General features: G+C 36.0%; 1 protein-coding gene across 3 annotated transcripts; it reads right to left on the bottom strand.

Annotated features, from left to right (window-relative positions):
* Window positions 1-3,112: 3,112 nt before the first annotated feature.
* On the bottom strand, window positions 3,113-13,948 carry LOC121234633 (extra-large guanine nucleotide-binding protein 3). Of its 3 annotated transcripts, none has more exons than XM_041130644.1 (9): window positions 13,744-13,948; window positions 12,131-13,345; window positions 11,825-11,962; window positions 11,044-11,148; window positions 10,777-10,956; window positions 6,824-7,001; window positions 5,316-5,563; window positions 4,756-4,928; window positions 3,113-3,953 (listed from the first exon to the last, which is right to left on the bottom strand). In XM_041130644.1, exons 2-9 carry the CDS (start codon window positions 13,094-13,096, stop codon window positions 3,359-3,361), a joined length of 2,583 nt encoding a protein of 860 aa, XP_040986578.1. In that variant the 5' UTR covers window positions 13,097-13,345; window positions 13,744-13,948; the 3' UTR covers window positions 3,113-3,358. The 3 variants fall into 3 exon arrangements, with proteins under 3 accessions (XP_040986578.1, XP_040986580.1, XP_040986579.1); XM_041130646.1 differs by lacking the exon at window positions 13,744-13,948 and adding an exon at window positions 13,664-13,718; XM_041130645.1 differs by lacking the exon at window positions 13,744-13,948 and having other exon boundaries at window positions 12,131-13,653.
* Window positions 13,949-20,833: the final 6,885 nt, after the last annotated feature.

The raw sequence follows: 20,833 nt of genomic DNA, 5'->3' as shown, positions 1-20,833 counted from the left end.
TAAATGTTTATGATGATTAAAAAAATACATGAAAAAGAATAAAAGAAAAATAAAAAAGTGAAAGACACATTCAGGACACATTTTCGGACTACTTTTTCTGTAGCTGTAGCAGTTCTCTTTAGTTAATTAAGAATATTATCATATTTAAATTATATTAAAACTCTAATTATTTATATATTTTTATTTTTTAAAAAATATTTAACAAAATTTCATCATTTATTTAATGATGAAATATTAGTATTTTATAAATTAAATTTGATAATTTATTTATGATATGATATTTATATATTAATTATCTATTTTAAATTAATTTAAATCAGTATTTAAATTTTCAATATTAGATCAAATTTAGAGAGTTATGATGAAGGGTTAGATTTAAATCTCAAAAAATTTAATATTTTATAAATTAAATTTGATAATTTATTTATGGTATGATATTTATATATTAATTATCTATTTTAAATTAATTTAAATTAGTATTTAAATTTTTATTATTAGATCAAATTTAGAGATTTATGATGAAAGATTGAATTTAAATCTCAAAAATTTTAATATTTTATAAATTAAATTTGATAATTTATTTATGATATGATATTTATATATTAATTAATTATTTTAAGTTAATTTAATCATTATTTAAATTTTTACCATTGGATCAAATTTAGAGATTATGATGAATGGCTGGATTTAAATCCGAAAACGATCCTTTTCCCCTCACTTTCTCTCTCTCCCTCTCTCTCCTTCCGCTCAGCCGCGTCCGCCCTCTCTCTCACGCGATCTCCTCCCTCAAGCAGCTGTGCGCCATCGTGCTGTGTCCCCGGCTTCCCCTCACGCCGGCGACCAAACCCCACCGTCGAAGTCCCTTGGCAGCTCCTCCCTTCCGCGTGCGTCTTCCTCTCTCTCTCACCCGATCTCCTCCCTCAAGCAGCCCAACGCCGCCGTGTGCCACCCTTCAGCGTAACCGACCACCTCACCGGCTTCCCCTCACGCAGGCGAGCAAACCCCACCCTCGAAGCCCCTTGGCAGGTCCTCCCTCAGCTGCACGCGACCAACCCAAAATGGGTCTTGACTCACGGGTTTCTCCCCGTAACGCCGCCGTTGGCCACCCCTACGCCACCGCACCACCACCACCAGCATCTTCCTTCGCCGACGACCCCTCCTCTTCAACCTCTCCTCCAGCCGAAGCCCCAGCTCCCCTTCTCTCTTCACGGATCTGTTGATTTGTGATTTATGTGGTGATTTGTGTGAAAATTTGTTTGGTAATTCTGTGATTTGTATGGTAATTTTGTGGTGAATTTATAGTGATTTTGTGGTGATTTTGTTGTGAGGTAAAGAGAGACGTGTATGTGGTGATTTTGTGGTGCAAATAGGGACGTAAGGGGAAGTGGGGATTTTGCTGTGAGGTAGAGAGGAACGTGTATGTGGTGATTTTGTGGTGAATTTGTAGAGAGGGACGTAGGGGGAAGTGGGGATTTTGCTATGAGGTAGAGAGGGACGTGAGGGGAGGAAGAAAACGGTTACTGTTCATTACTATTCATCTCACTGTTCATTGGGCGATAGGCGCTTTTAAGTATAAGGAGATATTTGTGTAGTCTTGCGGTGAGTACGACGGTAGAATATACTTGAGAATAAGTGAAATAAGAAAAATAAGTTTAGAGAGTATAATATTTTTTAGAGTATTTCCAGATAAAAGAAAGGTGTTCTTATGGTGGAGCTTTAAGCTCAACCGCTTGTGCATAGTTAGTTCGGGCTATACGACGATCAGTTGGGCTGTTGTATTCTGGAGGAGTCAAGTCAAGAGGAGTTATGTTACACCGGTTAATTTGAGACTTTGTACACCGCAGAGGGCTTGAATCTCTTTAAAGAGAGCGATATTTCCGTGTCTCAATCTAAATTGGCTTCGTTTTAATTTTAATTTAATTGTAATTTTTATTATATTATTGTGAATTTCACCAACACATCATTTCCCTGGTTTTACATCTATTGCTACATCTGAATTATGTTGTTCCACGTGTTTTTCAGAAATAGTATCTGCTTCCCCTTCGTCATTTTCCTAATGTGCTAATGTGTGTGTCCTATTTTCATAGACCTTTAAAAAATCCTCAAGTTGCCATGGTTGGTGTTTGTTTATCTTCTTCTTCTTCTTGTTACCTATATTTCCAGTGTCTTTAATCTCAAATTTCTGATGTAGTGTCAGTTTAACTTGTATTCTCCAAGTCTCTTAAACGTTAAAAACTTTTTTGTATGGTTGAATTAGTCGTAAACCCAATAGAATTCCCTGTTAAAGGGCTCTCTCTCTCTCTAGGACAAATCGACCTGAATTAAGCATGTAAGTGCAATTTTCATAAAGCCTCGAAAACAAAAGGGCAAAATGCTCTTGAGATTCTACCCTTGGTCAAACCATGACCAGATTCTTTTTTAAATTTATTTTGTAATTTTTTACAGAAAGATTTAAGACCCGTTTTGACAATGAGATAGAATGAGATAATTTTAAATAAAAATTAAAAATTAAATAAAATATTGTTAAAATATTATTTTTTAATATTATTTTAAAATTTTAAAAATGTTGAATTGTTTACGATATTTTGTACAGAAATTTTGAAAAATTGTAATAGACCTAATTTGACAAGTAGGACTTTAAAACCTACATTCTTTTGGGGTGTCAATTAAAGTCAACGATATTTTGGCTTTCCCCCGTACCCTTTTGACTCAACCGTCCATAAACTCTTGGTTTGCTGAAGAGAACAAATCAAAAGGCTTTTTCTATGATCGCAGTGTGATATCTTTAAAGGAGATATTAATCACCATATTACAGTTCTCTTTTTCTTTTTAAAGACCCTTTAGAATCCTCAACTATACAAGAATCAAAGCCTCGTGCTGGGCTACTACTACCCCCATCATCTCCATTCAAGCTTTCAAATGGAGAGATCCGTTATGTCTAAAAGTTTCAACACCTAGGGTAATTACCATTATACCATCTCCTCCTCCATTATTATGGGCAACAGATAGAAATTTTAACTTCTTATTCAATTGACATTTCCTAGGATTGTAAAAACACATTCAGGGCATATCTCCATCACTCCAATCTAGCAGATTTAAGCAACCAAAGGAGTTTCAAATGCAAATAAACTAACATATATACATAACATCAATCAACAACCACCACAGACAAAACTCAGAAAACCCACCCACCAAAATTTGAACTTGAAGAAGCAGGCCCAGCCATTATCACTAAAAATTGGCGATTGAAAATAAAAACACGAATAACCTGATGAGCAGATGATGGCAAGCATATTAAATTTTTCCCACCTCTCACTTTTATCAGTTAAGCAAATACATATAAGATCTCTAAAGCACATCATTCTTGCCTGACAAATGGCGAGGAGCTCACGTCTGTACTATAAAACGAATCCTCCGCTCCACCATAGCAGTTCCCATCCTTATCTTCCTCCCACTTGAGAACCTCTCTTATATACTTGAATGCCTCATCGATGGTCACTCGATCCCTTGCCCTAGCTTGCCACACAAAAAGCTTTCTACTTGTGAGGGAAGCATAGAGGTCTTTGAACTTCATTGCGACATAGAAGTATGCTTGATGAGCCAACGACTGGTTGTTGTTATGGGTCCGCACCGGGCTGAAGTCATTGAACCAATCACAGGCACTTAAAGGCACCCGATTCAGCTTCTCCTCAAACAGATCATACTTGTTTAATATCAATAAAAATGGGGTATCCTTAAAGCAAGGGTGCCTAACCATACTCTCAAACAGCTCCTTGCTTTGCATCATTTTGTTCTGAAGTACCGCTCCACTTCCACTACTTTCTGAGGCCAGCCCGATCTGATCATAGTCACTAAGGGCAACACAGAAGACTACCACATTAACGTCTTCAAACATTTCCACCCACTTACATCCCTCGTTCATCCCCTTGGCATTTACCCTTATAAGTTGGTATCTGTCAAAACACAATAATGTTCAAAATTCTAAGATCGCATATAAGATGGCAAATGGGAGGAAACAGTAGTTCAAATTCATAAACTTCAAAATTATTTTTGATATCGCAGGGGCCATATTCTAGGTGGTAAAAGGCAGCCAAGTGTGATCAGATTCAAGATTAAAAAAAATAAAAAAATCTAGCCTTCCAAATGTTATGGTCCCACATTGGTTAGGAGTCAAACGGTATGTGTGCATATAAGCTTGGGGGCACCTCCACCTAGCAAGCCAGTTTTCTAGGATGTGAATCCTTGGGCCATATATGGACACATAACAAATGGTATCAGAGCCAGGTTGTGAACGGGCTGGGCTTGTGGAGTGGCCAGCTATGGATCCAGTGGGATGGGCCATGTTGCCCCAGCCTGGTGAAAGCCTCCCATAGTACTCGACCAACATGGGCATTGGTCTTGAAGGGTGGGGGTATGTTATGGTCCCACATTGGTTAGGAGTCAAATGGTATGTGTGCAAGTAAGCTTGGGGGCACCTCCACCTAGCAAGCCAGTTTTCTAGGATGTGAATCCTTGGCCCATATATGGACACATAACACCAAAAATATAATAACAATGGTATTTCCAGTATTAATAATGATAAAAAAATTAGAAGGGCTCTTTGTAGGTGCACCCAGGCCATATTGGGTCAGAAATTAGGTGAGTGTGGTATCTACAACAGCTGAAATCACTATATTGCCATTACACAGAATCACAGATATCACACCAGAGATTTTCAGACAGAATGGAAAAATTGGGTGAGGATTGTAAAATTACTTGGTAAGAGGTGGAGGTTGAGCCTCTAGATTGTCTGTGTAGGTTTCAGACATTGGGCTACGATCATCAAGCAAGAACTCCATGAAAGCCAAACCATTTCCCTGAGTCGCCCCTTCTGCATAGAGTATGTCTCTCTCTGAAGGTTCATATTCATTGCTAGATACCTCGACAGCCTAAAAGAAACAAAATTATCTTATGAAGCCGTTCAAGATTACTTATTTACTTTATCTTAATCAGAGAGATCATTGATAAAAGATATAATAAATATGTTTCAATCTGTTCAACAACTGCAAAAGGTCCCAGAGTGATCCAAACTGACTAAAGACAAACAAATACAGCATTCTTTGGGAAGGTGGTTGGGGGGGGGGGGGGGGGGGGTGGGTTGTGAGGGCGCATTCTATTTCAGGAAGAACTCAGTTTTGCCAAAAATAAATCAACAGCAATTCATGTGGTAACTACAAACTACAAAAACATGTGCCAACTGCCAAGGTAAAGATTTTCACTGCTTAAAAGGTTGTATGATGAAATATAAATAGAGATGCATCAATGTCTAGAAATACCCTGCTCAAGAAGTACTCAGCAACATCCGGAAGGAAGTGAAGCTCATCTCTTCTCTTATATGTTTCCTGTATAGCAGGATCCTTCCACACTTCTTCAACTAATGGAGCATATTCCCGAGTTGCAGCAGGGAAGAATGCATCCAAGTCTCCAGTGGCTATAATATCTAGAAGCCAGTCGGAGAAATGCTTCAACCTTGGGTTGATGGAATAGACACTTTGACTACTTTTATTTGGGTCCACCTCTCCATCTGAAACAAGATTGAAATCAGATCTTACATACTGGAGTCATTGTAAATCAGTTGTGTAATACCTTCTTCACGTCATATGTGGTCTGATTGACATAATTGTTTCATTGACATTCAAAAAGAATTTAGTTGCCCTTAACAAAGTTAAAGGCTCTTATTTCCATACCACCTCGATACACCTATTCTCTTTAAGATGAATGGTTGAGGATAATATATAACAGGAACTTCTCATAGAACTCCTTTGCTTTTAGATTTAATAGTTAATACTAATCGTAAAAGTTAAAATGAAGAATTCTCAGTACCCCTTTATGCTATGGAATCACAGCACTGGCTTCTCATTGAATGTTTACCTTCAACTAAATTTAGCCCAAGAAAAGTTGATTCAAAAGTTGTTTATGGTAATTATGCTATTACGTCGAAGATTTAGCAAAATGAATGTGGTCAATAATATTTCCCATCTCAGAAACTTCATCCCACCAATAACATTTCATGTAACATAAGAGACACTAACGTATTCTAGAGAAGAAGACATGAGAATTTCTTAAAGCTACTGAGAATTGATAAGTACAAGAGCAACTCAATATTGCAATCAAAATTTAACCTTACAGACAATCAATCATGTCCAACAAGAATAGATGCATAGGCAGTCAAAGGGGCTTATATCCTCATAGTGCAGTCTCCATAAAAGAAACTAGTTGGCAATAACATTTCTCTGAATTAAGACAAATTCATAGACATGGTGCAATTCTCCAATACTTGCATCAAATATTTGAATTTTCTGGAGTTCGTAAATTCTTTCATAAAGAATGACACTATACAAGTGTATTTACTTAATTGATCAAGATCCAGATTTTTGTCGGATAACTCCATGGTAGAGTTCTAAGACATTTAACCAGTATTTCAGTAAAGAGTTCAAATGTTGCCCTTCAGAGAATTTCTAATCCCCCTCCCCCCCAATTCATTGTATCTCACCAAGCTATGTGTAGGGAAAATATAGAAAGAAACCTTCTAATTAAAAATAATAACTAATATTTTAAGAAATCCACACTAGTGTTAACTAAAGTAATCTAGGGATATCTTTCTGATCAGTAAATAAGAAATTTTGTTGATGGAAAGAATAGGCATAGCCCAAGTATATGTGACATATACAGGAGCATCACCTATGCATGATGGTCTAGTGATACAAGAAAGTCATGAAGGGGATATTAATATGCATCAACTACTTTGACTTAAAAGAAAACAATTTATATTTGCAGAGATTACCTGTTTCAGTGTTCTGATTATTGGAACCTAGTGCTGTCATTCTAGACACAGCCTCCTCCTCAAAGCGCTCCCGCCCATCAAGCAAAATGCTGATATATCTATACATGTTACTCTGGATCATCAGCTTAATATCCTGCAATTCTTCTGTGCCAAACTTGTTCCCATATAAAAATTTGGCCTGCTCGTTGATAAATTACCGGGGGCAAATGGGAATCAATAGCAACGAAGTATGCAGGGGAAAAATATGCACATCAATGGAAACAAATATACAAAAGGCTTCCGTGGGACATGGCATTCAGCAAAACCAGAAATATACATCACGAAAATATGCTTGTGATTATAGTTTGTTAAGTTGAGAACAAGTTGGAACCATAAAAAACTAAAGGAGCTGTGAATGAGTGTGTGCAAACTTGCGTATTCACATGTGTGTGGGTGCGGGCAGGAGAGTGCACACGTGTGAAACCCCAAAAAGTGAAATTCATTATATCTTAGAAGTTCAAGCATCCCATAAGCAAATATCCCTCACCATATACCATACTCAAATAAATACACATTATTCAGCCAATATTGAGTTTATATATTTATTGAAGAGAGATGCTAAAATGAGTGCACTTTCTTAGAGAATTCACAAGCCTTCCCAAATGCTATAACACTTTCCATTAATTTCTGGACATGCAGTACCATATTCATTTATTTACAGTTCTGAGCTTAAAATTCTAGGAGGAAAACTTCAAAGATGAGGTTAAACACATAAGTCAAACTTGATAATACCATTATGTTTTAGGGGAAAGTGAGATTCTTGTGCCTGATGTTGTGCTTGTAAAACAACATATGATTAACACATGGCAAAGGTGAAAGTAACTTGTCAAAAGAGATATGAGAGCACCTCATTTTAGACAACCACTTTACAGGAAAGGAAAATATCACAATTGAGGGGAAAGAAAGTCTTGTAGCAGGTAAATATATTTTTATATTAGTAAATGAAAAGGTTCTATTAAAAGACAGCAAAAGGTGTAGCTGAAGTATACAAGATAAACCTAACAGAAAAGGCTGGCAAATACAGTTGGGATATGACTTTACTAACTCCCTCGAGTTGGAAGGGCTCCTGCTCTCCACTCCACAAATTTATTGGTTTCATTCAAATCCAAGTCAACATCAGGATTTAAATACTAGTCTCATAGGTTGAGATACTATAAAATCTTCCATGACTAAAAGGACTATATATATATATATAAAAAAAAAAAAAAAAAAAAAAAAAAAAAAACCAACACACACTCTTAGTCTTTCAGCTTATGCAGTTTTCACCAAATACAAGGAAAAGTCAGCATATAACATGTTAGAATATCCAAATTAAAAGCTTAACCTATTAAGTGGAGAACTAAACCAGTATAGAAATCATACTGAAGTCCCCAACTAATCAACTTGGGATTTTTCTGGCACCCCTCTTTTGTCAAGCCAAATGACAAAAGGGTCTAGCATATGGAGCCAACAAACAAACCACGCTCTGATATAATGTTATAGAAGAGGACCCAAGAGCTAAGCTCGAGGGTTATGGAATGAGGTATTTAGCAGACTAGACTTGGGTTGGGTTATGCCTGAGACAGTAGTAGCGGTTTTGGCTAGCTGGACTGATCTAAGAGGAAATCAACAGATCAAGGCGGTATGGAAAATGATTCCTATATGCATCATGTGGTGTGTATGGCAGGAGCGCAATGAACGGACGTTCGAAAACAAAGAGAGATCGAAGGAGGAACTTATTGCTTTCTTTTTTAGAACCCTTTGTACTTGGGCCTCTACCGTTTATTTTAATGGCCAAGATTTCCATGATTTCCTTGTATCTATTGTCCCTATGTAGTTAGGGCATTCTTTGTACTACACATGGCTTTGCCTATTCTTTTATGAATACAACTTGATTACTTATCAAAAAAACAAAAGAGTCCCAACTGGTACATAAACCCATAACTTTCGCAAACAAACCTACATATTAAACCATCAACAACAAAGATCGCACAATTGACCATGGCGATGGTTAGAAGAAGGGAGTGGAAAGGAGAATGAAGAGGAGAAACGATGAGATGGGAAAAAAAAAGTAGAAAAATGCATATGTTTTTCTTATATTTATATATAACAGAAGCGGGCAGGCGGGGGAACCCCACCCACTTCTTCTGAAACATAAGTTTAATATGCCCACCCGTTTCCTAGAGGACTGGGCAGATTGGGCAGGTGGGGCAGGTCCGGGTGACTCACCCTGCTCAGCCCTAGAATAGACTGTAAGAAAGGATAAGAAACACAGAGACAAATTTGTCAAGTTTAATGAGCACCTATTTTCTCATAATTCCGTCACCCAAAATGTATTAATACTACTGAAGTTTGCATACATTACAACATGCTTAAAGATATTTCCTATTTGTTTTGAAGTGAAAATGCCAAAGTTTACATCTGTTCAATCAAAGCAAATGCAATCTAAATATGGATAGGGTCTCTTACAGAATTTCAACCTATACAAATTTTAGATCAAATGAAATTTACAACATTAGGAAGCACAAATTTCCAGTAATTCAATTTTCTCAAATTTATTGAATACCTATGCACATTTTTAACCAAGTCAAAGACATTAAATTTGAGTGCATGTCCCTAGACAGCACTATATTTGAATCAATGCCAGTCATTTTGAGTCTCATCACACAAAAGTGAAATGTGAAAAGGTGGGCCTAGGAGTTCAGGGATCAGGTATCCTAATGGGAACTTAGTTCCATACCAAGTCAAAGGGCCGACATGTTTGTAAAAGTCCATATCCTAGGTTTATTAGGTATTTCCAAGCTGTAAGTGCTAACCCTAATAGTTGTGGTGATTTGTATTTTATTTCCAGAGCTATTGATCAAAAAAGTTTTTTATTCAGAGATCTGTAGATTCTGTACATTATATTACACATAGTCATTGGTTGCCATGGAATATTGTAGATTGGGAGGAAGCTGTGGACGGAGTAAACCACATAAAATCTGAGCTAAGCTCGAGTATAAATATGATGCTTATTTAATTAAACAAGCCAAGCATGATTATCACCCCCACAACTAACCAATGCTTCTGAGTACGGTACATCTGCAATCCTTGATACTCTCATTGGGAACTTATATAATTTATGAGTTAGAAGCTCAGAATCTGACTGATTCTGGCAACACAAAATGTCCAGTTTGACCTAGATGTGATTCACATTTTTCTGTCTTCTACCAGATATCAAACAACTATGGTTTTCTTCAAAGTGACTTTAAAGCATCCACTTCAGGTCAGTTTTGAATGCCAACCAAGCTGAGCTTCATACAGAGATCTTTTTTCTTTCCTTCTCCTACTTATTTGTTTTTTTCTTTTTTGGAGTAAAGTCACTATTACTGTATTACGCATCCACTTTAAGCAAGCCTAAAGCTTGAGTACTACATTTGGTCATCCAAACCAACCCCAAGAATCCATGTACTACTTATGTCTAAAAATATCCTTTCTTCGTATTTTGCTTTTAAATATATATCAATATCATAAACTATCAGATCGAATTCTTTGATGTGAAACTTGCAGACCTTATTGGTTGATATCAGTCTACCTATTTCTTCATAGCCCTGGTGCTGCCTTAGTGACTCTGAAAGTTCTTACAATATTCCTTTCATGTAAAAACAATTTCTCGTTCTCAAGACATGGATGTGGACTTGTTGAAAAGTTGAATATTTTTTTTAAAAGAACACATTATATCACAGCCACATATCGACCTCAGCAATTAGGCTTCTGTATCTAAAATTCCTTCTGTTATAAGACCATCACCATGTTTTACAACATTCACAGAAATAGAAACTACCAAGACATGGATTAAATAGTGAACCCAACATTATGAAATGTCTCACAACATGGGAGTGAGTTTGCAGATGCAGAAGTACAATATCAGTCTGCAATAGATATTGATAGGGTACCTGCTTAAAGATAGTGCTGGTTCCAGAGCCTTGAAGTCCAAGAAGAAGAAGCTTCTGAATTTTTTTCTGCTCCAGATAATTCGGAACCGTTGTATAATTGCTAGCCTCATCTCTGGGTCCATGAGGTTGACCATGGGGTACCGGTAAAGAGAAAAGGCTACAGACAAACCGTGTTGATGCCTGTCTAGCAAAAAGCAAGTCCAAGCTGTTTCAAAAGGCTCCTAGGATCCAATATGGCTTTAAATCAAATAGTTTTTGAGTATATACCTTCTCCCAAATGTTTCCTCTAATATTATTCTGACCTTCCTCTTCATAACGGCCGTCATCATAGACCCAAAAATGAGTGTCACGAGGACACTGAACTTTTGCCAGCTGAAAGTATAAAAAGGTTGGCTAGTAAGGATATCAGATTGACTCCAAATCCTTATCTCTTTGGTAAATATATTAACCACAAACTAAATAATGTAAGCTACCACAAACAGGACAGAAAATCTTCACTCTTTAAGAACTAATTAAGTAATGACGAAAAAATAAAGTGTGAATTGTTACTGGAATATTTAGAGAAGATATTCTAAAAACAAATTGATTACCAAGGAGAAATGTTGGCCTGCTTTCAACAATAAATTATAAAAGGGCTCTTAATAAAAGAGACATAGCTGAAGTTGCAACATTATCAAAGAAATTCTACAACAGGGAACCTATAAGAAGTACGAAAATTTATTACAAACAAAATAAGACCCAAGTCCAGTTAACAAGCCAAAGAGCTCCTCTTGTATACTTCCTGAGTAGGCAGTGCTTTTTGTGTTCTTTAATAAAAGAGATTTGCTACTCATCATCCCCACACACCACACACCACACTTATTTTTATTTTTATTATTATTTTTATTATTTTTTATTCTTCTTAAACTAATTAAATTATTTTACTCATCATCCATACACCACACATTCGGTAAGAGGAAAAAAAAAAAGTGTGGTGTGTGGGAATGATGAATATAATTTTTGTTACTAAAATCTTTGCCTACTAACCTAAAATAACCAAATATCTTACCCGAAGGACCCTCAACTCGAGCCTCGTGATTTCTCGTCCATTGATGTAAACTTCAGTATTCCCACTGCTTGCATCAGGGTTTAGTTTACCAGTGAAATTTAAGTTTGAACTTATGATTATATCAGGTTTTTCTCCCTCCTGTCAAATCAACAACAAGAGATGTTGAAGAATTTTTTTGATAAGTAGGAGATGCTTAAAGAAATTCAAGCCCATCAGAGAAAAAAAAAATACTTTCTGACACATGCAACTACAAAAGGCCAAAGTGAAAGACACTCAAAAGAAAACACCATGTTGAACATGCCCCACCTTTCCCCAGAGACCAGATTCCTTGTCATACCAATATCTACCGGGCTTCAATTTCCGTGGAGGCAAAGGACATCCAAGAAGTTCTGCCATCTCTTCTGGCTTAAGTGGGAATCCATTGACAATTAGCTGTTCTGGTCGAAGCTGATTAGCAGAACATTCTTTCTCTGCTTTCATAATCTGCTTGACTTCCAAAGGACTGAGTAATCGGGATAATACTCTTGAATGTCTACCCAATTTCAGCCGCTTTGATTCATCGATCGGCTGACCAATGCAGGTTACACACTTGCGCCCTTCAGGCATCGATCCCATTGCTCTAAGCACACAATTGCTGCAATACTTAGCATCACATACCATGCATGACTCCTTTGTCTCCCACTTCCCCTTTTGACACCGATAACAAACTCTACTTTTCTTTTTCTTCTTTTCTTTTGAAATCCCAACATAATCCATAAAATCTGGCTTCCCCACCTCAACCTCTTTCCTCTCAGATCTATCGACCGTGTTAAAAGTGACAACCGGAGCTCTCCTTACTTCATTAGCAACCTTTTTAGGAGGATTATGAACCGAACCCGGTGAAGCTGAGGGAGAAGCTGAAGAAGAACCGGGGTTCTGCAAGACAGACACCACAGACTCCGAACTGCCTGACACCCGTGGACTCTGAGCAGGTGAACTCGTGAAACCAACAATACGAGACACCGGCAGGGGTATAGGTTCAACCACTGGAGGAGCCATATTAGCAGAAGCTCTTTGTGATTCAGATAGGGTTTCTGCAGTTGGGATTGCACGTGAATTTACATCAACGGGTTCCACTCTAGGGACTTCATAAGTAACTGGCGGGCCCTCATACTCCAAAGCAATAGAGTAATCCATATCACTAGCATCTTCCGGGAGTGAGGTTCCTGGTGGTAGCATATTTTTCACCATTTCTCTCCAGTTCTCTCCCCCCTTTTGTTCCATTTTGGCCATAATACTAACAAATCTTCAAATAGAGCCTCAAACTACAAACTTAATTCAAGATCGCTAATAGCACGCAACTATGTCCTATGTGATCGCTAAAAGCTCCAGCATTCTTCTTAACTCCGCACAACATTTGACACCAAATACAGAAAAGTATCGGAGAGAATAAGCAGCTAAACAGAATTGAATTACGACTTAGAACGGGTAATCGTCGTCGAGCAGCCGCAATCGACGGGTCATCCTTCGGAAACCTCCAAACTTGAAAGGACAAACAACAAACTGATTAGAAAGAAATGAAAACAAATATAACTTTTCAGAGTCTAAGCACGACTTTCAAACAAAAATAAACAAAACCCATAACAAGACTTGAATGTGCCTGAGGTCAAAATCGGGCACCCAATTTTATACAGCACAATTCAAGAAAAGATACAAACTGTAGTCATTGCCATTGGTATTCCTGGCACAAGTTTTTGAAACAATCAATGGTCAAACCAGTTATAAACAAAAAAACGGAAAAGCAAGTCCATGACAAACCAGAACAAAGAAAGATTCTAAATTCAAAGGAAGATTACCCACCCAAGAGAAAGATCAAGGAAAAAGAAAATGATAAATATACTTTTGAGAGAGAGAGTGAGAGGGGCAGAATAAGTACGTACCTAGGGCGGGGTGTGGGGGTAAAAGGACAAAATGAAAGCGAATCTGAGGTAAAATCGAAGAAGCACTTGAGCTATTTTTTCAGTTTCGGTGGCTCTGAAGAACCAAAGGTAAAAAAGCTTCTGCCGAAAAAATAAAGCCCACGTTTACTCAACTCAACACCCCATCGATGCCTAAAGCTTTTCACTGTGTTCGGATAGCGAGAGAGAGAGAGAGAGGAGGAGGAGGAGAGGGGGGGGGGGGGGGGGGGGGGGGGGGGGGGGGGGGGGGGGGAGAAATAGATTGGAAAATGGGCCCCACATTTCTCCTGTCAGCTCGTATAATAGCTCCTGGCTTACTGCCAGTTTTACAAGCGACGGAGACAGGGGCGCATAAAGACACACGTCGCTTTGGCGCGTGTCTGAAAGTGATGCACACGACCAAGATATTCGTCAAAAAATTAAAAATGATGTGCACGACCAAGATAAACTTGTTCTACGAGGCGCTTCTGAAAGCGCGTGGGGGCTGTCTGTACTCCCTTTATCAAGCCATTATAAGCATGGGTCAAATAGGATTATCAATAGTGTATTATTATAATAATAATTATTATAATTATTATTATTATTGGAATGTATTTGTTCTTTTAGCGAGCGTTTAGATGTTGAGTTGAACTGAATTTTTTATAAATAATAATAAGTTGAATAAATAGAGTAATTTATGTGGAGCTTATCTAAAATTAATTTAGATGTGTTTAAAAAAGTCTATAGACAACCAGCCTATGGCACCCCCCGGCATCAAGTCCAACGTGACAAAAAATTTGAACGATGTCGTTCGTTACAGCTCGAAGACAGAGCAGCCTTGTACGCGAGCATGGTATCCTCAATAGCGACTTTCCTCTCATCCCGAACTTGAACTCGACCAAGTAGTGATGGTAATCCCCTTCATCTTCAAACAGAAGACATTGGACTCGCTAGCAAAGGTTGAGGGCACGAGATTGGAGTCAAAGAGCCTGAGAATGCTGTTGTAGACCTGGGAGATGAAGGTTTTCGACATGCAAGCTCATTCACAGAGGCTCCCAAAATGACCCAGAATAAAAAAGTATACATCTAGTATGAGCTCGCACGATTACCAAACCATCTAGAGCCAAGAACCACAAGACCATGGAAATTAATAAGCCTAATCGGCTAAAGTTTCAAAGGTCTCCTTGCTCTCATTCTCATGTGGTTCCTGGACATGATCACCAACACTTTGCTGCTTTGCAGTCTCTACCATTTCCAGTGTCTTTTTGTTACCGCAACTGCTACAACTATATGTGAAAGAATGGAGTAACCGAGAACATAGGAAGGTACGGTGGGAGTAGGACTGTAATCGAGACGAGACGAGCCGAGCCGTTTTTTAGCTTGCCGATCTCAGCTCGACTCAAAATACTCGAGCTCGAAATTTGTTTTTATTCTTTGTTCGAACTCGACTCGATAAGCTAAACTCTCAACTCGAGTTTGAGCTCGAAATCGTCCCACAAACGAGTTCGAGTCAAGTCGAGCTCGAGCTCGAGCTCGAGCTCAAATTGTTTATTTTTTATTTTTTAAATAATATTTAATAATTAATAAATAAAATAATAAAATATCTAATATTGAATTTATACAACTAACAAATAGAACATCTATTAAATTATAAAATTTTAAAAAATTTATAAATTATTAATATCTAACTAATTTGTATTTATCTAAAATAACAATATATTATATGCCTGCATATATTATTAATACATACACTTAATATGATAACATATATCTATTTCATATATGGTTCTCACATACTAGTATATGAAATTATTAAATTTTATTGACTAATTATTATACAAATTATAAAATGTACCTATGAAGTATATTCACTATATAAACATAAGCAATTAGATTATATATTATATATTTAATTATAAAAGTGGCATGCTTATACTATTAGCTAATATATACGTATATATGTATATGTATATATACATATATGTATATATATATTTATCAATATATAAATGAGTTTTAATCAAGTCGAGCTAACGAGTTGACTCGAGCATAAACGAGCAGGCCTTAACGAGGCTTAGTCGAGTTTTGTCGGATATTTGTCATTTACAAATCGAGCGAGTATCCGCTTTCACGAACGATTTTTTTTTCACGAGTCGAGTTCGATTTGAGTTTAACTGAGCGAGTGTTGTGCAGGTTATCGAATAGATTGATTCATTTACAACCCTAGGTGGGAGGGAAAAAGGGCAGACTTGCAAATGTTAGAGTTCTGTAGTACTTGGAGTGTTAGAAACTTGCTGTTGGTTTGGTTGTATCAAGGAAGAAACGATGTAAATGCATAAGAGCTGCTGCAATGAGGCCTAAGAATGCATGCAAAGTGTTTGATAAATTGTTGAAGAGAAAATCACTAGCAATTGGACTACTTTCTTTTCTTCATGTCGTCTTTTGTTGGTTTTCTTTTTTTTTCTTTTTACATGTTAGTCGGCTGCAGGGGTTATCCAAGCGGTTGTCTGTAGAAGAGCTGAAATTAAGGCCTGGTTTTTTTTCAAGACTAAAACCGAAAACTTTGAAAACTCATCTTTACAATTTTTTTAAATTTTTATATAAAATAAAATAAATAATTCAACTTTTTTAAATCTTAAAAAAATATATATTTTTTAAAAATATTTTATTTAATATTTTAATTTTAATCTCAATTTATCTTCCCTGTTTGAAAATAAATGAATTATAAAAATGATGCGCACGACCACGATAAGCTACTTCTACGAGGCGCTTCTGAAAGCGCGTGGGGGCTGTCTGTACTTGCTTTATCAAGCCATTATAGGCATGGGTCAAAGAGGATTATCACTAGTATATTATTATAATAATTATTATTGGCCTCCTTCTTTTAGATTACATTTGAACGTTGAGTAAAAATAAATTCATTATAAATAATAATGAATTGAATAAGTAAAATAAATTATATGAGATCCATCTAAAATAAATTTAAATGTATTTAAATATTAAAATGAGTTCAATACTATTTATATAAAATTGAAAAATATTATAGGTCTTAAGTATAAAGATGTGTTAAATTAGAAAAAAGTTATAGATTTCACGTATAAAGAGGTTTTGAATTAAGATGAATTTAGTAATTTAAGAGTTGATTGTTTAGATGTTAAACTCAGTTTAAAATTAAATGAACTGATTTGATCTCAGTTTAGTAATTAGGTATCGTTTGGAATGTGAGTTGAGATGAGATGAAATGAAATAAAAGTTAAAAATTAAATAGAATATTGTTAGAATATTAATTTTTAATATTATTTTTATTTTGAGATTTAAAAAAGTTCAATTGTTTATTAAATTATATGAAAATTTAAGAAAGTTATAATGATAAGATAAAATAAAATGAGATGAAACACTTATATCCAAACAGGACTAAGTCTACGTGCTATTAATATATATTTTTTTTATCAGATTTCTCTGTTTCATTTTCCATCCATCTTAAGCATATTCAATAAAGTAAAAATATAAATATCAGCATGTAGCCGCAGCACACAGTGTGCTGCGGTTAAAAAAAAAAAAATCACGTGAGTGTGCTGCGGCTGTAGACTGATGTATAGAATGGTTCTTCAATAAATTAGTCAACTACTAAATTCATCACATATTTAACTATTAGACTCCAAAATATCATCCTAATAAAATTCAAATATTTGGACTTAGACTCCAAAATATCATCCTAATAAAATATTTAAAATTTGAAAAATAAAAAAATAATAGACAAGTGGCAAGCTCACGAAATGATACTTGTCAGCCGTTAATTTAGATACTTGCCAATCAGGAAACGATATCAAACCTAACACTTAAAATGTTCTTAAATTCTTGTCTATCACATTAATGATATTACGCGAATGTTTAGGAATTCAATTTTCTTAATTTTAGTCTCTTTTTGTTATATATAATCATAGAAGACTCAACAATAATCTTGAAAATTACATTGATTATATAATAGTGTGAATATGAGAAAGAATGCATTATAAGTTGCATCTACAATCTTGCATGAATTGAACATGTCAATTAATTCAATTTAATTATTTTTTTTTAATAAAAATTTTATGTGCAGTTATTTTTACGTATTTTTTACACACTTCATTAATATGATTAGTTGCATCTTTTTTTTAATATAAAATAATTATTTTAACTAATTACATCAATAAAATATATAAAAAATATGTAAAATTCACTCTACGTAATAGAACTCTTTTTTTAGATCTAGTAACACAATTGAGGACTTGTTTTAACAAAAAGAAAATAAGTTTTGGGTTCGGGTCACGCGCTTTGAATATAGTACGGGTGAGAGTAGATGAGGCACTCATCATGTTTAGTCATAGGAGAATACCTTGAATTGGTTGACAATTTCAATGCGATTGAAGAGCCGCAACCGCGGCACTGCAAAGTTCGTAAATAAGTTGTTTGAATGGTGGGATAAAATTAAATAACTTGTAATTTGTAAATAATAATAAAATAATTTGTAAATATTAATGCAATATTTTGAGTTAATATATTTTATAAAATTTTAAGAAATGAGAAAGAAAGAATTTAATAAAAATATTATAAAGTTAAAATATTATTAGCATATAACTTTTTAATATTATTTTTATTTTGTAATTTGAGAAAATTATTTTGTTTGAAAGTTTAGAAAAATTATAATGATTAGGTAATAATTAGATGAAAAAGTTGAACATTTAAAATTGAAAAGTGTTTGTGTTTATAGTGTTTAGATATCGAGATGATATAGAATGAAATAAAATGAGTTGAGATGATTTTGCTATCTCAAACCTGTTGAGTATTATGGAGCCTAGCTTAGTCCGCTCAAGCAGAGCATTCAGGCGCTCGAGCGGAGACACTACAAAGAGAGTTCACGCGTGATCTGCTCGACAGGGAGCTCGAGTAGATGCATACAGAGAGTTCGTTCAACACTAACTCAACATGGCGCTCGAATGGAGTTCAGATAGAGAGTTCGGTCATAAGCCGCTCGACAGATGGCTCAAGCAAATGTCTAGTAAACAAGTTCGTTGGATGTGTGCTCGACACGCTGCTCTAGCGAATAACGCAGATTTGTGTAATTAGGGTTTTTCCGTCGTGTACCCTATATATGTGTAATTTTAATTACTGTGGCCATACAATAGAGCACAATAGTCACCCCAAACACTGTACATTGTGATTCCTCAAGAAATAAATCCTCTACAGCTTCATGGACGTAGGCAAGTTGCTAAACCACGTAAATCTTGTGTCGTGTGATTGTTTGATTGTCTTTTCTTGTTTACTTTCAATTTTTTTGTCATTGCTTTCCACAGCAATTGGTATCAAGAGCTAAGGTTCGGGTCTGAAGAAAAAGGATAGCTGGAGAAGAAGTGAAGGTATCTGGGATTGAGAAGTTCGATGGCACAAATTATAGATACTAGAAGATGCAGATAGAGGACTACTTTTATAGGAATAGACTTTGTCTTCCATTGTTGGGGAAGAAGCCGGACAGCATGGAAGGTGTTAATTGGAACCTGTTAGATCGACAGGTTTTGGCGGTTATTCGGTTAATCCTGTTGAGATCCATTGCACACAATGTCATCAAGGAGAAGACGATTGCAAATCTAATGATGACTTTTTCAGGTATGTATGAAAATTTGTCAACGAATAATAATATACACTTAATGAAGAAATTGTTTAATTTGAAGATGGTAGAAAGTATGTCTGTTGTACAACATTTGAATGATTTCAATACTATCACAAATCAATTGTCCTTTGTTGAAATTGAGTTTGCTGATAAGATACGTGCATTGATATTGTTAGCTTCACTGCCAAATAGTTGGGAAGCCATGAGAATGGCTATCAATAATTCTTTTGGGAAAACTAAACTGAAATATGATGATATTACTGATTTAATTTTGGATGAGGAGGTGCGTATGAGGGATTCAAGCGAGACTTCAGGTTCGAGTTCAGCTTTGAATGTTGATTCTCCAGAAAGATCACAAGACAAAAACTCAAACAGAGGTAGATCAAAATAAAAAAACAAAGGTAAGAGCAAGTCAAAGCCTGGGCAGTAAGCAACTTACTGGAATTGTGGCAATGTTGGTCACATAAAGAAGAAATGTAAAAATTCGAAGAAGACAAAGAATGATAATGCTAATGTGGTAACTGATGAAGTATATGATGTACTACTACTTGTAGTTCACAGTCCAGTTGATGACTGGATACTAGATTCAGGGGCTTCTTTCCACACATCTTCCCATCGAGTGATAATGCAGAACTATGTTTTTGGTATTTTGGGAAGGTGTACCTAGTTGATGGAGAGGCACTGCACGTGGTGGGAATGAGAGACATTGATATTGCACTCCCTAACAAGAACAAATAGAGCTTGCAAAAGGTCAGACACATTCTTGAATCAAAGAAAAACTTCATCTCTTTGGGGTAGTTTGATGATTGTGGTCATTCAATAGTGTTCTCAGATAGCACTTGGAATGTTACTAAAGGGGTACTGGTACTAGCTCGGGTTAAGAAAGCTGGTACTATGTATATGAAGACTAATTTGAATAATACTATTGCTACTACAGTTGTAGAAAGCAACCCAGATATGTGACACTATAGGTTTGGTCATATGAGTCATAGAGGCATAAAAAAACTACTACGTTGATCTCAGCATGTGTGAGAATTATATACAGAAGAAGCAAAAAAATATCAGTTTCTTGAAGAGTGACAGAATACTGAAAATAGGAAAGCTAGAGCTTGTGCACACAGATGTGTGGGGACCTTCTCTAGTGTCTTCTCTTAGAGGTTCTCGGTACTCTATCATGTTTATTGACGACCACAGCATGAAGGTATAGGTTTATTTTTTGAAGTATAAATCTAATGTATTTGATGTGTTCAAAAGGTGGAAAGCCTTAGTTGAGACAGAGATAAACTTAAAGCTGAAATGCTTCACGTCTGACAATGGTGGTGAATATATTGATGGTGGGTTCAAGGAGTACTATACAGCTCATGATATCGGAATAAAGAAGATCATTCCTGGAATACCACATCAAAATGGTGTTGCTGAACGTATGAACATAATCATTAATGAGCG

Source organism: Juglans microcarpa x Juglans regia, chromosome 6D, assembly GCF_004785595.1.
Source record: "Juglans microcarpa x Juglans regia isolate MS1-56 chromosome 6D, Jm3101_v1.0, whole genome shotgun sequence".
NCBI lineage: Eukaryota > Viridiplantae > Streptophyta > Magnoliopsida > Fagales > Juglandaceae > Juglans > Juglans microcarpa x Juglans regia.
This window is presented reverse-complemented; position numbering and strand designations above follow the sequence as displayed.